The sequence below is a fragment of the Pogonomyrmex barbatus genome, unplaced genomic scaffold (assembly GCF_055798465.1).
Source record: "Pogonomyrmex barbatus isolate J1 unplaced genomic scaffold, ASM5579846v1 scaffold3, whole genome shotgun sequence".
Taxonomy (NCBI): Eukaryota; Metazoa; Arthropoda; class Insecta; order Hymenoptera; family Formicidae; genus Pogonomyrmex; species Pogonomyrmex barbatus.
This window is the reverse complement of record NW_028297127.1, coordinates 20,869,412-20,894,482: the sequence shown is the minus strand read 5'-3', so window position 1 is coordinate 20,894,482 and position 25,071 is coordinate 20,869,412. Positions and strand designations below refer to the sequence as shown.

At 42.5% G+C, this 25,071-nt stretch overlaps 1 protein-coding gene across 10 annotated transcripts in view; it reads right to left on the bottom strand.

Annotated features, from left to right (window-relative positions):
• The window catches only part of Lapsyn (Leucine-rich repeat activity-regulated protein at synapses), an 83,628-nt gene that overhangs the window by 14,529 nt on the left and 44,028 nt on the right, over positions 1–25,071 (bottom strand). Inside the window, exon 1 of one of the 10 annotated variants that reach the window (XM_089078961.1) lies at positions 7,010–7,223. The exons of the other annotated variants lie outside the window; for them this stretch is intronic. Within the exon in view, the coding sequence (XP_088935087.1) occupies positions 7,010–7,208 (199 nt within the window). The 5' untranslated portion in view covers positions 7,209–7,223. Of the gene's footprint in view, positions 1–7,009; positions 7,224–25,071 lie in introns of those variants that run through there. 10 annotated transcript variants of the gene reach the window in all.

The following is a 25,071-nucleotide window of genomic DNA, read 5'->3' as shown; positions in this document are numbered from 1 at the left end:
GCAGTTACCCTCATCCCTGAGAAGCGTCCGATTGAGGGCGGCTTTGATTCGCCAAACGGCACACACAAACACACACACGCACGCACACATACGTACATGTAGCCCCGCATCTTGATTTCCCGTATGCGATTGCGTACGAGCGTTATTGCGGTCCATGGCGGATTTGCGCCATCGAGGGAAAATTCTTATGCGATCGACCGATCGACCGACCGATCGGTCGAAAAATGCGCGCCTCATTTGATACATCTGATAAATCGATGGGAGGGGAAGGGGGGGGGGACTCTCTTAATAGCGCGAATATCGCATTGGTATCCTCACTATGGTGGTTGCCGGCCGACGATCCGTGTGCGGCCCCGTAGAATTTATCTCCCTACAATATCTCCTGTGCTAATCTCGCGGATTTCGCCGGGCGATAATAGTCGCCCGCTGGAAGTTGTTTCGCATGGGGCCAGCGAAACTCGCCTCCCCCCCTCTCCCCCCCCCCCCCCTCGGCGCCGTGCGCGGCGCCTTGGCCATTAAAACTTCACCGATCTGTACTCGCCGATATTATTCGATACCTCATTATCGTAAAACCGATATCCGGTAATGTACAAATGTGGCGAGCTTACAAATGCCTGTGCACCTTTTGGACATACACAACGCGCTTGTTAACATCAGTCCACGGACGATATTTCGCAATGTCGGATATTACCTGATGGACCTGATGAAAGAGATAAAGTGTTCGCCGTCAGTTCTGTTTAACCGGAGTAACCGGGGAACGGGCTTTTTATCAATTAACATCGAAAAAGTACGCGTGAATTTGCCATCCGGGGAAGGATATATATGGGTCTCGCTGTAGAAAAAAAGATTTAAAAGAGATGCGATTTAGGTGTCAAACGCAGAGAGAGAGAGAGAGAGAGAGAGAGAGAGAGAGAGAGAGAGAGAGAAAGAGCGAGGGAGGGAAGAAGAGAGAGATAGATATATATCCATTATTTGAAGTATATTTATCCGCACTCGTTAATTCGCGCCATTCCCGAAAACGACTCGGGAGCGCGATGCGTCATACGAATAGAGGAACTGCTGAAATGATGGAACAAACACAAAGAACGTAGCGCATCTCGCGCTACGTCTACCTACTCCAGATTCACTTTAAATATTTCAACCGGTATTAACCGTTGCGAAATTTTTAAAATATACGACATGCTTTTATCGCGCGTCGCACACTTGGAAACCGGACACGGTAATGTTAACGTCGTCACACGAGCGCGGCGTACAAGTCAAAAATATTTTACATTTTCGGTTCATTCAAGAAGATTTTCAAACTGTTTCCAGATTACGAGAGATAAAATATTTTCAATTTGCGATACATTCTCTCCTCCCTTCTCTCCCTGCCTCTCCTCCCTCCCTCCCTCCTACCCTCTATCATTCTCTTTTCCATTTGTTCGTATATTTTGCGCGATTTGCATGATATGATATCGTGTAAATCGCATCCGCGAGATTAATATTGCCACAGAATACCGAATAATGTCAGAAGATATGAATACAAGGTACGGCCTGTGCATCGCATGCAACGCTGGCGTGTAAAACAGGATCGCCGAGTAAGCGCGAGGCGTAGATGCAGCTTGTCGGTTCGTGCCGACATATTATACAGCGTACGGGAGGCAACGCCTCCCTCCACCCCTCCCCCCTGCCTCTCTTCGCGCGCCCCTTCCTCCTCCCCCCCCCCGATCGTGTTGCGCCGATTTACGTCAGTTTAATTCGCCGAGGTTCATTTCGACGTTGAAGAATTACAGCGGCGGGATTTTAATGCACGCGAGCGTGCTGCTCTCGCCCTCTCGGCTCACCCTCCATCCCCTCCATCCCCGCGCCCCAATGTTTTTAATCTCTAAATTACGCGGTCGAATCGCTCAATTAAAGCTTCTGCTCCCGCCTACCATCCGTTCCCGTTCAGCCGCCCCCGTGCTATCTCCCTCCCTCCCCCCCCTCCCCCTCATCCCCGATACCCCGAACGCGCGCTTTCGCATGGTCGAGTGCTTTCGTGAAATAGCGCGCAAAAAAGTCCCGCAGGACAACGAATCCAATAGTGCCGGGAATCGGCTCCCGCGGGAGCACAATCTAGATTACGCCTCCGATACCTTGGCCCGCGGAGAGCCCGAGCCAGATCTAAAAATGACGCTTTCTCGAATTCCATTCGGAACGCATTAAAAATATCTCGCGAAATCATCCGGAACCTCACGAGTGCCGTGTCCCGCGCGAACTTCGGCAATTAAAGTAAGCGCGTTTCTCTCGCGGAAGTTCCGCAAATGGCATAATTTCCGCCGGGTTTCATCGCAACGTCTCCTCCCTTTGGAGGTCTCAGAAATTTCATCGATCCTCGGTCGTCGAGGTGGTTTTTGCACAAACGCCCGCGCCGGAAAATCCACTTTTCGTTGGTATAGTAAATTTTTAAATGCGTGAAAACGCGCCCGTGTAATATCTCCTCGAGGGGATATTATTCGACTGAAAAGCGAGACTCTCAAATGCTAATTCCGGTGATTCCGGGCCGAACCGACGGGAGTGCTCTCTCGATTGTGAGTCGCCCGGGTGTAAATTACACTCCACGCGACCATTCCCCGGGCTAATGTACTTGGACAGGATCTTTGGGTGCAGGGCGTTAGGTATACCTCCTCTAAGAAGTTTCCAGACCGACCCCTTCATCGCTAACAACAGGCAATCGGGTCTCCGCGCATAAAGCTTAGTGCCGTCGCAACGCTGTGCTTGCGGTAACGTCGCGCAAATTCTTAGCTCGCTCTTGCTCAATCTTATTTAACCGTTCACTCGAACAAATTCCAAAAGGGTTGATTGGAGCGTCGCGACGCACCTCCGATGACGCAACTTGCAGGTCGCACGCGACCGCGGTATTTCGATTAATTACGCTGACAATCAGGAAAAAAAAAAAAACAGTTCCTTGATATCTGGCGAATAAAACGTTTCATTAACGTACATCTTTTTCTTTCCTTCCTCTTTTTATCGAGAATCAGGGAAGGAAATTTAAACGCTTTGTAAAACACCCCGCTATTTAAATTAAAAAAAATAAGATAAAATAAAATAAAATAAAATGGAGTGAAATAAATGTTCGACAAAGGTGATCTGTTTAATTAAAGCGCAATCATTAACGTAAATTGTGCTCGCTCTCGAGTAAATTCCTTTGCCGATAGTTCATTAAACTTTTAATCTTTCCGATTTTATACAAGAAATAATTTCTGCCCGTCGCCGCTTTTATTCCTAACTCCCCATTTTCTTTTGCGAGTTTTCTTATTACAGAAATAATCTTGCCGGCTGCCGCGCGTTATGCGGTACTATTTACGAAAAAAGGAAGATGAGGAAAAGGAAGTACAATCGATTGCAGTTATTTGCGACGATACTCTCTCAGTATCTCGCCGACGTTGCGCAAACTTATTTCGCGACATCGATTATGTTTGCCATTTGCCGAGAAACATCGCGCAACGATACTTATCAATATTCTCGCAGTTTTTTGTTACGTTCGGAAAATAGCAAGGTATGAGGAGTATGAAATTATAATAAACATGCATATTTTATTGTTTATCGAACCATTATCTCGGTTACCAGGATACAATAACCATGATTTATGAACGCGAATTTAAATTTGTAAGTTAAATCCATAGAAAATATGATTAAAAAATGCGATTTGTTGATACATATTTTATCAAGAAAAAACAAAATTAAAATTACAGTATATACATATTTCTAGTTATTAAATAATAAGTTTGTTAATTTTCTAAAATTGCAATTGGGGTAATAATAGCTTTTATTTGTGCAATAATTGTATTTATATAATAAATGTAAATTGTTCTATAATAATTCCATTTTAATAAAAATGTAAGAATACAAAATAAAATCGTATTGTTAGATCATTGTTAGCTACATAAATTAATAAATTAATAAATTATCAGTTGATCTGATTTTTTTTAATATAACACATACATGATACATAAGATATTACATAAGATTTCTGTAAATAAATTTTTTATCTCTATTTCTCATTGCTCATTTATTTTATATTTTTATCGTTAGATTTCGTTTATATCCAGCGATACGAAAGAAATTGAATTGGGGTACGATTTAGGTGACCGACATTATAAACAACTCTCCTCTCTGCACTCACTCTTACGTGTCTCTAGAAAATGTTCGACCATTAAATTTCACCCGAGCGATAAAAAATTTATTTCCCCGTAGGTAAAAACAACGTGTCGAAAGAAAACAGGTGTGTCCTCTTAGAAATTATTCACGCAATTTCGCCCAAGTTGTTGCAAGCGCGAGATGCGCGACAACAAGGGGGAACTTGATGATTCGCGCGACTCGGAAGTATTGTACTACAAACGCATTCCACAGGACTTCGATCATCGAACGCGAGAGAGAGATTACTACAGGCGGATTCTGATACGAGAGCGTAGAATCTGCGCTTTGGCAAATCTACGTTTGCTTAAGCACGACTGTGCGTCGTACCGATACCTGCCCGGGGGGAGGCGAGACGAGTGGCGAGACGCAGCGGGGAGGGGCGAGAGGCGACGGCGAGGGGAACTCGGAGGTAAGAACTTTCGACAGAAACCAATTACCTCCGGAGAAACGCTGATTTTACGCAAGACTACCTCCGCCGCGTCTCCGGCCGTCGGGCCGAGAGGCGGGGAAGGGGAGGGGAGGAGGGGGGAGGGGGGAGGCGGAGGAAACGTCCGCTCGCGCGAGAAGCGGCTAAGCGGCGCGCGCGATTTTAGCACGCTTCACCCAACGGCCGATCGGCTGTACACCCCGCGGGTCGAATAAAACAAATTCGACCCGACTCCGCGGACACGAGCGGAGGACACGAGGGAAGGAGACCCTTCGTCTCCAGAAATAACGACGCGCTCTCGCGCGCGCGCGAACGGCCGTTTCACGTCGGAAACGAAAATACCTGCGGGACGTCACACGAACGGGGCGTACAATGGAGATCGCGTGGCGAATTTTCGAGCAAGGACTCCGACGGCTCCCTTTTTCTCGTGTTCCTCTCGTGTCCCTCGTCTTTTATCCTCTCCCAGCCTCCTCCCATCTGCCCGCTCTCTCTCTCTCTCTCTCTCTCTCTCTCTCTCTCTCTCTCTCTCTCTCTCTCTCTCTCTCTCTCTCTCACCGCGTTCCGCTTTCGTACGCACGTGTCAATGAGCGCGCGCGCGCATGAGACGAAGCGGGGATTTTTCCGCAGCTTGTCTTCGACGAGAGGTGTGCCCGCGGGATTTTTATCTGCGATCGCGATATCAATGTGGTGACGCACGTTGATTCCCTCCTCCCTCTCTCCTTCCTTCCGATTGATGAGGTTTTTGAGCGATTTATCGAATTTTTAATTGTTATCGAATAAAGAAGTATTTATTTTTCGATTTATTTCAGGAAAATATTGCGTTATCGTACGTTGCGTCGATCAACTATGGACATTTGCATCTCTCAAATTACGAGAGAGAAAGAGAGGAGAAGGGAGGGAAGAGAGAGAGAGAGAGAGAGAGAGAGAGAGAGAGAGAGAAAGCTCTCGTATATTTCGTTATAATAATTCCGTAATAAAAGGTTGATACATTATGCTAATACTCTTTATGCATTACACGACTTGCGAACACATACATGAAATTATAAATCGCAATTTGTCAAATTAACTTAGCGCGTTTGCGAAATTGCACTAAAAATGATTGCATTATTTTTTATAATATCTCCATTTATCCTACTTATGTACACGGGGCTCTGACACAGAATCCTCTATCTGTGAAAATGTATAACATCAGATGCGCAAACCTGATATCATAAGCACACAATGTATGCTTTGCGACGCGTCATTTATTCCTTTTTCCTTATTATCTACCTCGCCGTATGAATACTGTCATAATCCTTTGGAACATAATTTATCTGGACAAAAGAATGCAGCTTTCCACTACATTGCTACGCTGCTTCATTATTTTAAAGAAGTCATTTCCTACTGTTATATTCGCTTTACCGTATCTTGGACTTACTTACATAAAACGCAAACGGATTATATCTTATAAATATTAATAACTGTAACTTTTTTCTGTAATATCGTCTTATTATCGTTACTATTTAAACGTAAAACGGAATCTGACAACGTTATTACTTTCGCTACGTACGACGTGAAATCGACATGGTCTATTTGTTTTCTTCGGTAAACATCCTGATATAAGAATGTATTACACTTATTTTTGTCATTTTTATATTTACAATGAAAAAGTTACAGATTATTCTAAATCGCACTTAAAACTAATACAAAAGTTTAACGACGATTTGGAATCTGGATTAAAAATTATTTAAATAAATATATCTAATTAAAAAATAATAAAAATCTTTAATTTTTTTTTATATAAGTACTTTAAAAATTCAAAATTATTTATGTGAAGTTTCATTCCGCTGTAGAGATTAATTGTTCTGTAGAAACTTTATTTTAATTATACTATAACTCGTTTCGTTTATACGTTTACTTTTAATAAAAATTCAATTTTTATCACAATGAAATTTTACACAAACGATTTTAAATATTTAAATATTTAAAGTTCTAAATATAAAAAAAAATGGAGATTTTTGTCATTTTTTTTTGACTACATTTCTGTTAAAGCTTATTTTTATTTTATATTTAAATAATATTTGACCCCGATTGTATATCACTGTAAAATTTTTTACGTTGCCTTTAAACACGATCTAGAATAACTTAAAATTTTTACTTTTTATAAAATATAAATAAAAATAAATATAATATATAAATATAATATATTGTAAATCTATATTTATTTTGATCTTTAACAATTGTAAAATTTTAATAAATCTCGTCAGAATTTAACGCAAAAAAAAAAAAAAAAAAAAAAACTCGGCGTGCTAGTTAAATAAAGCATAAAATTTGATAGAAATTTGATAGAAATTAAATATACATTTTAAAGAAAAATCCGGGTTTGTCGTGCTCAGTTTTCAACGATAGTTGAAAGATCGAAATGACTTCTAATATGTACGTTACCGTTTTCCGCTGGGAAATATGACGATTCCACCGGGACAACGACGACATCACACTCGTGTCGTTGCCGACGTTTTACGTAGCGAATAGAGCTTTGATTGCGCTCACGCTCCGATTTCCGCGGCAATTGGGCAAGTTGGGCGTATCCCCCCCCCCCTCCCCCCAGCCACTGTTGTGCCGTTTCACCTAAGCGCTTTTTCATAGTTTCCCGCGTATGGAGAGAGCTTGCTAAACTTTCCTCTCTCTCTCTCTCTCTCTCTCTCTCTCTTCCCCCATCTCTCTCTTTCTCTCGGCAAACTCTCGCCGTATTTACCGAGGGCACTGCTCGGGATATCCTCTAAGCCCCGGCCATACTCCGCGATGTTGTGGCATCGGATTTCAAAATTTCCCTATCATTCGTTTACCATGCCGGCGCGGGAAGGAAAGTGGCTTTTGCTTTTGTTCCGAATGCATTCCGTTTTGCAACCGTGAAGCCGACCGGCGAAAGATATTTAATAAGCCCCGCTTTGTGACCCGGAAGCAATTAATCGTCAATGATACTGAATCGGTAACGAGACTGCGCTCGACTCGGCGCGCGCTATGTCGACGCCGATTAATTCATGTTAATTTATTAATAAACTCGAATAATGCGGAGTGCCGCGCGCGCGCGTAACTGGACCACCACGCCGCTTTTGAATTCATTATAGCGGCATTCGTCGTGATATACGATGGATCCTCCCACCCGCGCATAGAGGGCATTTATTTAAATTTAATTAACTCTCGGGCCCTTGCTTACCGACTCACTTTAATTAATCCCCGCTGCGTGAACACGATTGGGACCCGGTCGGGACGACGCGATCGCCAGCTACAGATTCGCGAACTCCGAGTCCGAAGACGTTAAGTGAGGTCGAGAGTGCGGTTAATGGAAACTAGTGGAATTTAGTTACGTCGTTCATCATTTGATACACTAAAATTAGCCGAACTTATATAGGCGCGAATAACGTAACTATACCACATGTATATATAGATCTAATTTAATGGCGTGCAATGAAACATTTCGATAACAATGAAATATGCTTTAATATGTATAAATTACAATATCTGTATATCTGTTACATCTGTTATATCTGTGTTATATCTGTATCGTGTTACTGAATTAATCGGTAAAATTTAGCAGATGTAAACACTAGCCAATTTCAAAGTGTTTTCGTTCCAACGACCGTTTCAGTGGGCACTGTATTTTTCCACAGATATTTTCATTGTTCCACAGAATTCTAATTTGAGACTTCATGGAAATATTTAATAACCAGAACCAATGAAAATTAGAAAACTAGGTGAGATGAGTCGAATCGACTTTTCGTTGCGCGACATAAATGTCAAAAATTTAACGTAACCCTCTTTTAATTTTAATACAATAAGTACATTCCGCCGAGAGGGTACTCATGCGTTCGCTAAATATATCAGTTAAATAAACCTTCTTTATTCATACAATGCATACTTAACATTCCAAGACTCGCCATCCTACCGTAGCTTTACCGTACGCGGTTCCTCCGGATAGAATATTCTATGCAAACTGTCCCAGGAGGAATCTGCCAGACTTTGAAAATACTTTATTCACGTGATTTTAAACAAAGAGAGACATTACGCGAAGTCCGATCCGATTCGATATAAATACAATAGCGGCGGATGGAGCGCGGCGAATTTTGGAAAAAGTTATCGGGGGAAGATATCGCGATTCCTTAAAATAGGACCGCGGGATCGTTTCAAGGGTCACGACGAAGGAGAAATGCGAGTTTAAAAGGGTTAAATGACGGGGAGAATCACGACCCGACAATCTTCTCAGCTCCGGATCGTACGAGCAGCTGACGCGAGTTCCGCTATCGTACAATACACACACACACACACACACACACACACACACACACACACACACACACACAGAGGTACATGTACGCAGAGAGGGGCAGATATTTTCAGAGTAAACATTTCGTTCTTTCGCGGTGGCCCATAGGCGATTATTCGACGATGTAGACCTCGTAAGCTCTTCGCTTGGGAAAATAAAGCGTTAGCGAAGTGGACTCTCGCCTCGCGCACTGATATTAACTTCCTCGGGAGAAAAAAAGAAGAGAAAAAGTTTCACGAGCCGATATACACACACACACACACGGTTCTTTCACGCCGCGGAGAGTAACGTTTCTCTAAACAAGACGGGATAATAAATTCCATTTGATATTCTCGGCCTACTACTAAAGCCGATCAACACGATACATTTTGCGTGATTCGAATGATTTATTCCGAAATGTTGTATCTCGTTGGAAGCTGCATAATCTGATTCAGCCTCGCGAATATTCGTGAGAAATGCATGCAAACTAGGAGAAAGACAGTAGAATTATTATAATGCTATGCGCATAATTTTCATCACATTTTTTTTCACGTAAGTAATATATCTCCTTCAATAATATATGTTTTTACGAAATTCCATAAAATAGTAATTTATCAACGTCTAACATGATTAAATTATAGCATGTCATATTGTCATCTGAGGCATAAATTATGCTTTCCCTCTGGGCTAATGTCTGATATATTAATTTCAATCGAACAATCATCACAAATTGAAACCAAGAAACGGTCTCTAAATACGTAATTTTTTTCTAGAACGAAATGCACACGAAATTACGCGTGCATTTTTCAAGTAAATTCTACAGAAGGAATAAATTCCTCCATAGAAATCTATTCATGTAGAGAACGCGAGCTGAATTCTCGCCCTTATGCCTTCTTTACCTTTTGAAATCTCGCATACCACGTTTTCATCCACGTTTTTTATCTCTTTCATGAAAGAAACAGTTACGCAACAACGAATATAACAACGAAGTCATTAAAATACAGATACTTACCCGTATCGGGATAGAAAAATACATCACTGTTCCGAATGGGAGATATATCGAGAATTCAGAAAAATCGCATAAAATACATCGGGATATACGATTATGAATAGTTTTAAGACTATATGTTTATTAAAAAAAATTCTTTTCGCATTAGTCACTTAATTTTCACGCGACGTTAAACAATCTGCATATTTTAGCGCGTTTCTTCAATAAAGGGAGTAATCTTAAAGATATCTTTGACCTTTCCTCTCATGCAAATCTTTCAAAGATTAAATGTCAATTATTCTCCTCAATAACGTAACCAACGATCAAAAGGTTGTCAGATACAATCTCGAGAAAATAGAGGTCTCGGGAAAATTCTTCCTCTCTCTTCCTCTCTCTTCTTTGTATTACAAATAAAAATTTCTCTCTTCCGCGTCAAATTGAAACTCTCAAAGGTCAGAGTAGCTCCCAGTAGTTTACGGCAGTTAAAAGTGGAACTGTTTCAATCGGACCCCGACGTTTCTACCGGAAAGGAAAATTCTTACGGGAAATATTTCCAGCTCGGAGCGTGGAACGTACTAATTTCGTCGTTTTTCGACCGTTACTCTTACAACGTGAGCGCGAACGGGTCCCGGGAGGGATCTTAATTCGTCGCAAATTCGAGCAAATAAAAAGACCGGTAAGATCAGCGAGTTCAAAATCACGACGACGACTCCGGGGCATAATTGGGCACCTAGGTCCGAGTCCATTGGACCGACGTGGGCTGTATTTGTTAGCCGAGTCCGTTACCTTCGTCACGCGAAACGTGACTTCGTGCATAAACAGACAAAGAGAAATGAGAGAGAGAGAGAGAGAGAGAGAGTGCGACGGGAGAGTGAAAGGGGAACGATGATGAGTTACGCATGATTTTATTTGCATCGTTGCGCGTCACGCGCGACGATGGGAACACGCATGCAAAATATTGCGCAGGCACGTTAGCGTTTTTGCGACCGGCCCCGTTTTCTTTCACCCGGTTGCATGTAGGAATGCACTTCGCTTTACCACGTCGCACACGAACACCATCATATATTGTTCCTCCTCGCGTAGGTGAGAATTTTCCGACGAGGCGATACAGTTTGCTGGCACGAAGGAGGAGGCGGCGACGTGCATCCGGCTTCGCGAATAATGCGGCGAAAACGGCACGTTTCGAAAAAATATTTTCGGATCTCTCTCCTATTCGCGCGGTCGTCACGAAATTATATACGTTCGCGAACGCGCGGAGGTATGTACACGACCTAAATAGAAACGATTAATCGAAACCGTATATATACGTGTGTCATATGATCGGGACTAGTCACCCTGGGAACAAGCGATCGCCGGACTGTAATCGCTTCGGGGGACTTCGAAATGGCAGCTATCTCACTCATTTAAACATTTATCGGACAGATTTATGTATGTCAAATCAATAATTGCATCCAAAATGAATTTATTTTGCTACTAATATTATAAAAAAAATATCGAACACTCTTGAATTCATTCATTTCAAATATTAAATTCGTTACATCCATCCTATTAAAAGGGAAAGAGACGATAAAAGCGGAAAAGGTTTCCGATTTAAAATGTCGTTAAAAATTTTCCGAGAGTTTCCAGGAAAGAAAAATACACGCCTGCCTTTTTCGATGACCAAATATTAGGGCAGGGCAGTAACCTAAACAAATGTTGAGACAGCTCGACGGTAATGCTCTCCTGAGACGTGAGAATCAAGGGATTCCCTCTGAGTCAAAAGTATAGCGCAACTTCCCTGAAATTCCATGAATGGACTATAAAATAATGATAATAATATGCGAGGAGGCGAAAGATACGGCGCTTCACTTTGAGAAATGTCCGTTTCTCTCTCTCTCTCTCTCTCTCTCTCTCTCTCTCTCTCTCTCTCTCTCTCTCTCTCTCTCTCTCTCTCTCTCTCTCTCTCTCTCTCACTCCCTCTCTATCTTCTGCTAGCGGCGATGATTTACGGATGATTAAATTTGCAAGGGCCCGCTCTTTGAAACGCAACAATGGCAGAGTCTCTTTTTGCGTTTGTCTCGCGCGGAAAAATATCTCACGGTGAGAATATCGCGTCGAGAGACGTTGATACTGCCTCTCACGTAGGTTCTCTTCTCTCTCTCTCTCTCTCTCTCTTTCCCCCCCTCTCTTTCTCTCTCCTCCTCCGCGACGCAGCGCGGCGCAGAAGATAAAAGCTCGCGCGCGCGTTTTGTGTACGGATGCCTGCTCAGGAGCGCGAATGTACATGTATTCGCAGAAGAAGGAAGGAAAGGCTAAAATGAAATATACATCCGTCATAGTTATGTGCGTATGCGCGTGCGCGACATAGGTAGGTAATGACCGGGTGCAAAATCACTCGCGGTGTCCGGATGTTAAAAAGCGATCTCGAGAGATGTGACGTTCCGTCGAGAAATGCGATGATTGAGGCCTCGTCTCATGGGAAATTGATTTGAAATATTGACACGTGCACTATGAAAAATGTAATTTGTTTCTATGAACCAAAATTTTGTTTGTAACGATAAAGTTATTCGGTTAAAATATACCGAACAAAACTATTTATTATAAACAAATATTTTTTGTTTACATTTGTTCCTATTATGCTTTTGTTACCAATCAAAAGATATTAATAAAATAAATTTTCTTTTTTTGTTTTTTGTTTTTTTTTTTGTTTTCATTTTTTTTCTTTACACAGTGAAAACTTGGATTATGGATTATGCAATTTACAAAAATATTTACTTAATTTTCATACTTACAAAAATAATAACTTCATTATAAAATTTTATTACATTTGTCCTATAGAAGATAATGATCATATGAAATAATATGTTGTATTTCTATAATATATATCATATATTATACAAAAAATTTATACAATTAAATGACTTGTCGAACCAAGAAGAGACGAAAATCACATGTCGCTTGTTTCTCAATAGTACGTCATGTATTCAGGTCCTAACTATACAACATTTTTTATGCATAAAATATACAATATATACTCAAATTGTTTTCTGTTATATAAACTCTATACTTTATAAAAAAATAAAAATTAAAAAATAAAAAAATTACATTTGTTAAGCATTATTTTAGTTTATGCGAAATAAAACTTTATCATTATATGACGCATAGCGAAATTAATTTAAACGTTTATTTTATACACAAAGTCTAGAACAAAATTGCTTGGTCCATAAAACAAAACAGAAAAATGTGCTTTGCAGAAGCAACTAAATTTTCTGTTATATAAAATAAAATATTTGATTGCTATATTAAAGAATGTCTCAACTAAACAGTTATGCTGAAAGCGCTACCTTTTTTCCTGTGTATTTCTTTATTTTGTATCATAACATAAAAATGAGTAAAGAGTGCGTAATATTTTCCACATTGTTTTCCAATTAAAGATATTTTAATACGAATGTTCGAATAAAAAAAAAAAATCTGTTTACATCGTATTCCATACGTGCTATAAAATAATGTATTCCGATTTGTAAAAGTGATATGTTATTTTATCCGAGAGTGTTCGGTCGCATGTTTATTTCTACATTTCTAACTAAAAAGATAAGCCGGATTGCTTCATTTCGTTCATTTTGCTCCCTATTTTCGATATGGTTTCTAAGATGCTTGAATCTATATTTATATCCAGGGGATTCTGTTAAGTAATTACTTTCGTGAAAATCGCTTTCCTTCTTGATTAGGAAAAAAAGTTGCTGGAATGGGGATTAAGTACTTTCCCCTTACAGTTACTGAAAACGGCGAGGGGTTCTTAGTTACCCCGTGAGCGTACTTACCGGTTAAGTAGGGTTAATCGAGATAATTATCGCACTTATCCCCATTGTTGTAGCAAAGAGGCGCTCTCCTCATTGTCATAACTGTCGCCATTCGTGACACCGCAATATTTTACAATGTAAATTGTACATTAATTACGGATTTAAAAAATAAAAAAAAAAAAAAAAGAAAAGAAAAAAAAAGAAAAAAAGAGAGAGATTCCGACCGGAAATATAATCATCAAAATCAAATAATAGCCGGTTTTATCGCAACAGCGAGACGCTCCATTTGACTGGAAATAGAAAACGGAAGTGGCTTAGCGTTTACTATTCATGAAAGAAAATCACATTGATTTTTTTTTTTTTTAATCTCGTCGAACTTTGTCAGTATTTTTTGTTTACAACGACACTGCCGCCGCCGCCTCCATCTATTTCCTAAAAGTGTGAAATAAACGAAGGTAAACTAAGTGCAGTTAAATTCATCAAACAAGCGCGATACGCCGGGATTTGTCGTATATCTGACAAGCGACAAGTCTATTTGAAACTGGTTTCATCGCCGGGTGTCGCTCGGCACACACATTATATATATATATATATATATATATATATATATATATATATATATATATATATGGCATCGACAGGGAAGAGAACCGATATGTCACCGATACCATAGATCTTAGAAACCGAGTGAGACGAGACGGAACGAGATGAGCGAGCGAGAGCGATACGATGATACTCGGATAGATAAAGCGAGAGAGAGAGAGAGAGAAGAAGATGGAGAACGCGCGCGGAATGCCCGTCTCCTCGACCTTTACGTCCATCCCGTGAAAGGATAGATAAAAGGACGTTCGCTCCTCTCGCCGACGCGCATAAATCCCCGCGTTTCCTCCTCTCTCCTCCTCCTTCTCCTCCTCCTCCTCCTCCTCCTCCTCCTCCTCCTCCTCCTCCTCCTCCTCCTCCTCCTCCTCCTCCTCCCCTGTGTCGCTTGCGGGCGAGGGGAGGGCAGGAATACCGGAGATAACGTCCCATATTTCGAACCCGCGTATACCGCGTATACCGGAATAAACGCGCCGTGTACCGAAATACGAAAGATAAATGCGACGTATCACCGTCGTACGTATATACATATACGAGTACGTAAATTTATTCGGCCGTACGCGCGCGAACGTACGGCAGACTCTCAGAAGCGAAGCGAAACGAAACGAAACGGAGCGAAGCGCTAGATAGAGACGAGACGTACGTCCGCGCGTATGCTTACACGCGGAAGGGAGGCGCGGCGGGCGTTTTTCGCGCCGCTCCGGACGGAACGCGACAGCGTCCGTCCGCGCCGCGCCGCGCCGCGCCGCGCCGCGCCACACCACGTGAGAATCATGGTACGAGAATCACGGCGCGAGACGGAGAAAATGTGCAAGGCGGAATATACGCGCGGAATATTTTATATGCCGGCGCACATCCACGGAGCGAGGCGCGCGATAACAACAACGGGGGGACGTCTTCGAAACAGCGCCGGGGTACAATTGCGCTGGCTGGAGGTGTGTGTGTGTGTGTGTGTGTGTGTGTGTGTGTGTGTGTGTGTGTGTGTGTGTGTGTGTGTGTGTGTGTGTGTGTGTGTGCGCGCGCACGGTACGTGTGTAGGACGTCCGTATGTCGCGCGTGGATTCTACGGCGAAACAATAAGGCCACGGTGCGGATTGTTAGCACGCGGGGGAGAGCTTCGCGAAAGGCCGGCAGAGAGTGAACGGGGGAGGGGGGGGGGGGAAGGGGGTTCAGCCCGCTTGTACAACCCGGGCTGACGCTGACGCGTTGCTGGATGTCAACCGGGGGAGAAAACATTCGCGAATTCAAACATGCGCGCTTTTACACGTTCTGAAAAATTTACGCCGAAGTAAATGGAGTTATATAAGTTGCGCGGAGAGTAGGATTTCTCACGGTGGACGATGTTGCGAGAGGAAAAAGGGAAAAAAAAAAAAAGAAAAAAAATACGCGGAAAAATTACACGCGCGACCGACGTCGTTATTAAAGCCCTGCGTTTTAAATAAAGTTTACTCGAAGCTACTACTTGGTGGTTTAACTTATTTTTGCGTAACGCCGTCCGTATAATCGCCACGTAAAAGGATGATCCGCGAGCATTACCGCGGGTAACGCTCTTGTCGCTTCTCTTCCTCCTCCTTTTCTCCTTTTTACGAAAGTCTCACCCTTTCGAAATGCGGCACCACTTTCCCTCCCTCCCCTTTCTCGGACTCTCCTCCTTCTTTTTTTCCCCTCTCCCGATCTGTTTCCCGTTTCAGTTGCCGCGAAAACTTTCGAGAACTGTCGACCATTACGGGCACATGTCGGGTCTCTAAGCGTAATGTTTTTATCGCTATTTACGACGAGCGAAAATGACGGATTTAAGACGGAAAAAAAACTTTGCGTATCGCTCTCGGTTGAGGCGCCGTCGCGAAAATGAGCTTTCGATCGGTCTCCCTCGGCTCCTGCGTCACGTCGCAGCCGCTCTGTCATTTCCACAGCCCTTCAAAAAGTGATATTAATGCACTATTGACCAGACTTATCCCATTTCTCGTCAGGCGCGGCGTTGATCGAAAAGTGGCTATCCCGCCGAGCAGAGACTGAGAGACGGCGAGATTTATCGATGAGATTTTCGCTTCGGCAATGTGTCAAGCGGGCTCGCGCAGCCCGGGTTAAATTAATGACGCCACCACCCCGGCGCGTGATAATAAAGTGTGTTGCAACGCTTGTTGTGCGCGGGATCAGGAATAAGCGTGGGGAGTTCTAATCTTTGAGAGGCGAGAGCGAGTTAGCTTGGGATTAAATCCAGCTACCCGGGTTTACCGCGGGGTTGCTCGCTAATAAAAAAGAACTAGGTTTTAATCCAACGTCCGTATACACGTGTCACATTTACCGCGCAAACGAGGCCGTTTGTTCCTGAATTTTATTTCCGTCCAGCGTAAAGCCGCTCGCCGCTCTCGAAGTTATCGCGAGCTCTGAGATATGAGCGTATAGTTAGCATTAAACGTCAAGACACAATTACCGGCTTCGAGATTTACATTCAAACCCCCGCTTCGATTACGTTCTCCCTAGGTTGCCCGAGGCGATCGCATCTAAATACAGTTTTCCAGAAAGATCGGAAAGAGAGAGGAAAAAAAATTTGTTTGCTGTTATTAAAGCAAATTGATTAAAAAGGAACGATCGTTATGCAGATACGTGCAAATCGCGATTCGCAACATGAAAGCCGCGAATTCCATTAACCAAATGTATCCACCACATCTACGTTTCCTTCTCTTTTTTTATATATATATATATATTAAAGTCGTAACTTGTCCGGCACCGTAACCGTATATTTTTTTCATTGTCGTTAATACCAACATAAAGTTTTAAAAGCTTACATATCGGCGCTCGTTCGACACGCGGAAAGAAAAAAAATGAAAGACCGTTCGCATATTTGTATTCCCATTTATTCCGTGCACATGTCCAAGCATAACTGTATATTTACATGCACGCTCTTTCAATATTTATATTTTTCGTGCTCTTACAACGCATTCTCATTTTTTACAGCTGACATAAATTCCAATTATACACAATCACAATTTGTAAGTTAACCAATTATTAACCAATTATTAACCAATTTAGCGACGTTGTGCGAAAATTCGTCGATTAAAAATGGAGCACGCCTCCCTTCCCCTCCCCCTCCCCTCAAAATCTGCCGTCTCCGTAAATTCGCGTAAATTTCCCCGAGGTTCATCCGAGCGATATTTTTACCGACTCGCGACTACTTTCGGGGACTGCGCTATTGTGCGATCTCACTAAAAGAGACGACATTAATTCCCCGGAAAATCCCTTACCTGAATATCAGCGGTCCGAAGCATTCCTTATTCTTCATTCGCTTTCTTTACTTCGGCGCGGATCTAAGGGCACTCGGTAGAACAATAACGGGATGGAAGTAAAATGTTTCAATTACGCGGAGATTTATTATTACTCCTGTATAATTTATGGGTCCATCGGAATCGGAGCCCGTGCCGCGTTTGTCAAGCCGACAAAAAGGGAAGCAGTTCTTAACTCTTGGAGCATTCGCGCTCGATAATGGAACATTAGCACACACGCCCGTGTAAAAAGCGCCCGATCTAATCTCGGAGATTCTGACCCCTGTGAATGATCCTCGCATAATTGTCTTTTTGCTCGAGTTGATGTGATATCCCGTTACATAAATTTCAATTTGATAAATACCTTCCCATTCACCATCCGTGGCTGTCGCGCCACGACATTCGCCATTTTTCTCTCGTAATTATTATACGTTTCGGAATACGTTATTTCATCGAAGCTAGTTGCCTCAAAAAAATTGCATGTATTAAATCAATAAATAACTTTTCCGAGGGAAATGTTTAAGGTGCGTCAGATGGTATTGTCTGCTGTGTGCTAACAACTAAACGCTCTATACTTAATTTCTTTTTATACATTTGTCCTGTGCGAAAATTCTCGATTATATTCCGGGTCTCATACGACGATTAAAATTTATAAAACCTTATGTAATTACAGTTTTAATTTCTTTCTCTCTCGCTGTATATAAATAACTCTCCGTATACAAATTACAAATGTAATTACGATTCAAATAGATATTTATATCTGCACTGCCGAGTGATATTTATGTAAACAGAACTCCATCGCTCGATGATAAAGTTGAAACATAATGCACGTGAAAGCGCGTAATGTATCGGTCGCAAGGATTTTATTTCGCGAATGCGCCGACAGAAAGAGAGAGAGATAGAGAGAGAGAGAGAGAGAGAGAGAGAGAGAGAGAGAGAGAGGAAGTATAAAAATATGTACACACGTAGTAGATATAGATATAAAACAGGTATATTCGGAGAACAGTCCTTCCGTGCGGAGCGTGAAACAACCGGAGAAGAAGCCGGATATTTCGCGGCGCGTAGAAGCGAGATATTTCAGGGTGACTCGGGGATAAAGCGGGGCGAGGGGGCGAAGGGGGAGGAATAAAGTGGTTGAACGAGGCGTGTTCGAAGGGAACGCAATGAAAATATTTAAGCACGATCGAGGAAGAGAAAAGCGAGAGAGATCTTCGGGGGGAGGGAGGAGGGGGAGGGGGGAGGAGATACCCCGACCGTGAGGAAATTAAGAGCGAATACTCGCTGTAGTCACCGTCGCCGCTGCGATAAAGGGCGTATGCATTTCTCACGACGGGGTCAGGGACTGTATAAGGGGGATTGTGAGACTGAAAATATGGCGGTACCTGGCGCGAGAGCGTGCCACGAAAAATGTCCATGTCCGTGCTCGCGCGGCGCCGCGACGCGCATTTAATATTCCTATGACGCCTTCCCTCGGCAGCTCTGGCGCAAGTCGGAAGTGATCTTGGCAACCGTCTGGGAACGCCGTATCTCCGGGGACGCTTCTTTCGCCGTATGAAAAAAGGAAGCGCTGAAAAAAATACGAAGGAACGTCCGCATTCCCATCCCCCTCTCTCTCTCTCTCTCTCTCTCTCTCTCTCTCTCTCTCTCTCCCCTCCTTCCCTCCTTGTCGCCGGCGCGCTAAATGTGCCTGTGGGATTCTTATCTCGCGGCCCGTTATTGCGCGAGCGATATCCGGTATTAGAATAAAACCGGAGCGGAATATAATTCTCGCTTTAGAATAGCGAAATCTTAATGAGAGTACGAGCCGGATCGGCTCGTACTCTCGGGTTTGAAACTTGAGAAATTTTCAACGTATACGAGTCGCACACACACCTCCCCGAATCTCGTGCTCGTGCTTTATCTAAAAGTCATTCGCTTTTTGTAAGAATTATCCGCGCGCGGAAAAACGCGTGTCCGACATGTAATCGTCCAGCCGGTTAAACGCGTCCAAAGGGGATTCTGTTCACATCGTTGGCTAACGATAATTCGTTACTGCTGCGCGCAGTTTGTAAATATTTTCCATTACTAATTGCGCGCTAACGCGCATTTGGTACATTAATACCGTCGTCGGAAGTTTTCTACTTATAATCATCTTATAATCATCTACTTTTCCGCGCGGCTCGGTATATTTTACATTCGAGGCTGTATAGATTCAGTACTCAAAGCGATATTATCCGGCGCGATAAAAAGTACCGGAATATCCGGCACAAAGTGCATACGTATTAAGATTCGCTTTGCTTCGGTGGAATAATGCAGCGGTGCTTTCAGAAACTATCGTATTCGCTTTATCCTGAGTTAGATTTGAAGGGAAGCCATTTAAGGGACGGGGCGAAGCGCGTTAAGCCGATTAAAACTCCCGAAAGTCTGAGAGTGCAATTAGAAAAAAATCATTTTCTCAAGTCCGATGAGCTCGAACCGGAAACTTCCCTCGCAAAGTCTTTCAAAATAAGAGAATAAAAATAATGACAAATTTATTTCGTATTTAAAAAAAAAATCGATATATTCCTACAATATTATTGTTCATTGTTAGCAATTTTTTATGAAGCTTCTTGTGAATCCAAATGGATATTTCATTTATCGGAAAAAATAAGCTTCCCATCGAAAATCGGCGATCCTACCGAATGGAAAGATTTGACGACGAGATTTGCAGATAAGATTTTTGCTCCGACAAGTTATCGGACATGTCGACAACTTGAAAATCGCTTCTCTCTTTCAAGTCGTTCTTTAGCTTAGCGAAAAGGAAGAAATCGCGAGGGACCAAATGCACCAGAAATTCACAAAATATCATTCCTTACGACTTTTTCGCTTTTGAAAGGGAAACGACCCGAAATAAATACGAAAAAGCATCCGCAAACGGGACCTAAAAGCGACCCCTTTAGATTTGCCTCGGGGAAAAAAGTGCCTTAAAAGGTAGGGAAAATTGCAGGAATCGCCGCGCACAATTTCGCGCTTCGCAGAAGATAAAATTCGAATCAGCGCTTCGTTTGCGTAAATATTTTACTTTTTGCGAGATATAATTTCCGCCCGGAGTTATACTTCAATCGTACTTTATGAAATTTCAAAGATAACCTCGTGTCTCCAGAGTACTTTTAGTAGTTTCTCCAATCTGTTCGTGACCTAACGCGCAATTAACTTCGCGAGAGAAATAGGGAAGCAAAGGGGGGAGGGAAAAAAAAAGGAAAAAAATTGTAGCTGTTTTTCAGGTGAACGTCCTTCGCGGGTCCCCCCTGTTATTTCAAGGCTCGCCGGGGCGACGTGGTGGGACCGAAGAAATCGGTCTGGTTTTCGCGCCGCTCGCCTGCCCAAAGACAATGACCCACTTGTGTGCTTTAAAAAGGTTCCGAAGGTCGTGCGATAAATCGTAGTGGATTACGCCGTCGACGCGTAGTCGCGGATTTAAACCTTTAAACCGAAACGTCGCCACGTCGGTTTTTAGGATTCAACATTGCGCGATTCACATTGCGCAATAAATACGCACTCTTTTTATCCCCTCGTGGGGAAAGCTACGAGCTAACGAATAAAATTATTTGTACAATATTTCCACAGAATTGTCGTACGTTTCCGATAAATAGATAATACGTGAATTGGAAATGCGCATGCGGATTTTTCCGCGTCACATTCGTTTTCAGTGGGAGAATATTTTTTCGAACTTTCCGCTTCAACGTGTCGGACAATAACGGCGGGCGAATTTATTATTAATTTACGTAAGCGGCACAATCAACTGCGTTCAGAATGTTATACGCATCATTAATAGAAATCAATTAAACAGAAGGTAGCGCGAGGTATGCGCGAATGAAAAATGCATTTATTTATATCGCGTCATAGAGAGAGAGAGAGAGAGATATACGGGCTTTATATTCGCGCTTTTTAAAAAATTAATCGGGACGGACGCGGCATTAATGTGTCAAAGGTTAATTCGTGCAGGAGAGGTACACACGCACGTGTGGTTTAATACAGAACGCGTCCAGGCTTAACTCGCGTTTTGCACTGATTACGGGATACACGACCGCCGCCGCCTCGTGCTTTTCCCCACGAATATTCGCGCCCACAGGAAGCGCGCGCATGTAGATAATATTGTTCCCTCTCGCACGGGGAAACGCGAATCATAACCCGCTTTCGCGAGCACATCTGCCTCGTTCATACAGCAGCGAAGAATACATCTCGCAACGTGCGGAGTACGTATTAATAACCTTACGGCACTCTGATACACACACACAGAGAGAGAGAGAGAGAGAGAGAGAGAGAAAGAGAGAGAGAGAGAGAGAGAGAAAAAAAATACGCAGCTTTTCTCCGTTGCTTTGACCCAAGAATACATTTCCCGCGAAATTACGTTTGCGGGGTTGAAAAAATTTTTACATGAAAAATAACGATCCTTTGTAACCCGCGTCAAGGGAGGGAAAAAAATCTCTTCAGTAATGATATGTTGACGAACAAAGTAATACGCGCAAAGTAATCGCGTCATTAGTTTTCTGCGGAATTCCTTCTCTTAAAATATCTCAGGTGCCAAAGGAAAACGAAAGGTGGAATTTATTGTAATAACGTAACACGCGCCATATAATTTGCCGCGAAGGAAATTAACCCTTTAAATACTGGGAGGGAGCCTTACAAAGGGCACTCGACTTGTTATTTTAGTAACGCGGGGTATAACGCATAATTTCCTGCATTTCCCTTCATTCACGAATTCTTTGACTAATTTAAGGCTAATAAGTTCTCTGAAATAAAAATCCCGTTAACATTTATGCGGATCCGCGTGGAGAATAGATTTCCTAATCTACTTGCGTATTTATAGAAAAAAATCGGCTCGCATCGGGAACGCGAGTGTCTGGCCATTATAAAACACAGGAAAAATCTCTGGCAGATCCAACGAAATTTCTTTATCAATTCGTCTCCTAATTCATTAATTCTTTACAAAACGGACCCGGCGTTCCCGGCGGGATTTTAAAACAGGGCTTTATCTCGTCGGACAAATCGCGTTTGTTTCAAACGCGAACGGTGGGCGGGACCGCCTTTCGTCTCGCGCTTTTAAACTCGCCTATCGTTTGAGGGGTTAATTACCGTCCGAAATGTTCGTTTGACCGTGCAACTTTTTCTCGCCGAAAATTATAATTTGTATCGTAATTACGTAACTCGGTGCGCACAAGCGCACCGCGTGATCCTCTTCAGATTTTAACGAACGAATGTTTTAATGATGAATACGTTTCAGCGGGCGCGCGTTAACGTCGCGTTTCGCGCGCGACGAGATTCATTAATCATATTTCTCGTAATAAAACGGATACGTGTGCGGCTTTACATTTAATGGCGGGTGCGCGCTCGCGCTGCCGTTTTCCTCTTCCGCGGAAATGTACGATAAAAGCGCAATCATTTCGTTTCCCCCCGCCGGTCGAAAAGTGTACGCGACCGCGGTATGAATTCCGCGATCGGCGGAACGAGATAGCGACATAATAAATTACGATGTAACTCGCTATTAATTATTCGAGTAATCGCTATCGCGATAACCAGGTGCGAAGCGGCGACGCCTCAAACACAATGATCGATCGCCTCGAATATTCGACAAACGCTAAACATTCCCCGTTCGATCCATCTCCGCGTGTTACTGGAAACGTGTTGTGGAAACATCGTCGGTTAATTAAATAAGTAATTAATTGCCGCGAGAAGAGCGCGGTTGATAGATAAATTTAAATGCGTGTTAATTGGCCGAATCACCCCTGTCTCTTCCTCATACGTGTTCTATTTCCGTCGTTTTTTTTTTTTTTTAACTATGAACTAAATCCCCGGATAAGGGAAAACCTTACACTTGCGTTTGCATTTATGAGTATGCGTGTTGAAAAAAAATATGCTTTATAAAAATGTTTTATACATAATAATGGATTACGAAATGAAGTTTTTCGTAGATATCAGTTCGATAAAACAACTGACGTATATGTGCGAATTTCTTTTAGATAAAATAAATCAACAGATAGTTATAGGATTCAATGAACCGCAGATTCTTTTCTTTTCTCGGCTCGGTGAATTATATCCTTGCAACCGTACGTTATTCGTGGCTTTATATTTTTATTAAAAAGTTGAGAGAAACGTTTTCTCCGTCCAATTAGGATAACATTTATCAAATCACTTTACATATACCGATATGCATAAAATAGTTAAAATCGTCTCGATACAGCTATTTTAAAAGAAAGAAAATATATTATTAAAAGTACAATCGAAAACTATCACGATTACAAAATGTTTCACATTGGCATAATTAAAACGCTCGTAGAGCAAAAATAAAAAAAAATAAAAAAAAAATAAAAAAAAAAAACGGAATATAAAATGTACTTGTCAAGCGGGTTTTATTCCAACAATACCGTCGAATCAAATTCTGCCGAGACCAAGTTTGTTTCTAAAATCCCTAGAGAATCCGAAACACTCTCAAAGTTCGATGTAAAATTCAGCGAGCACTCTGCACGACACGTACAATGTCAATATTACATGTAATATTATAATGCACGCGCGCGGAATTCAACGTGTTAACTATATCGAGTAAATAACTTTCGCGAACTCTGACGAGGTGGCACCTTTCGCCGCCAACCCCTCCCCCCCCCTCCCCGCGTCGCAGATCATCGCTCCCCCAAACGAGTGTCTCACGCGGAGTGTCTGCATTTTATGACCTGTACCCTGGATGAAAGAGGCCCCGAGAAAAGGGAAAAAGGCGAGGAAGGTCGCCGCCGCTTCCGCGGGCACGGCAAACGAGCTAATGGGCAGTTATGAACTTTCTTCATCTAAGTTTCGAGGACTTTTTTGCGTATAAATTGAAATTTTTATCAGACATTGCGAGCCCCTTTAACGAGCGTCTCTTAGCCGGCCCCGCCTCGCGCGGAAACTTCGGGGATCTCTCAGTGATCAACCCCCGAGAGCGCCGGACGTGCTTGAATTCAGAGTCAGAAATATGAATTTTATAAGAGCTTGCGCGCCGCGGCTTGTCGACCAAGTTGTTTCGGCGTAGTTAATACACTCATCGAAATAATAAAATCGGAGAGGGGAGGGGGGGGGGGGGAATAAAAAAGCGCCGGCAAGTCGAACAAGTGACAAGTCGGCGATTTTATGCGAGAAATATCCCAGATTGTTGTTCAAATATAACACTGACGAACAAGAAGAAGAAGAAGAAGAAATTGCTCTCGTAAAGTTTACACCTTTCATAAGTCGCAATCCTTCTGCGCGATTTACTGCCTCACACTCCCCCCCCGGTGACGAAAGTATCACATCAATTACAGTACAATTTGAAACGTAGTTTCATGCGTTTCAAGAGAAAAATTCTCATACGTAAAGAAAAATATTTGCCTTCAGAGAGTACAATTCACCCCAGAGGGTCGTTGAGTCTCGAGAACAATTTTCCAACGAAGATCATTACTTCGCGAAAGTTGAATCGCCAGCTGTTGAATCTGTCAATTTAGGAAATGTAACTTTCAGGCGAGACAAATTGCTCGAATAAACTATTTTTTTTTTTTTTGTCAACTATCTTCTTCCATCTTTTTCCGCTTGTTTCCTCACTTTTTACGAAT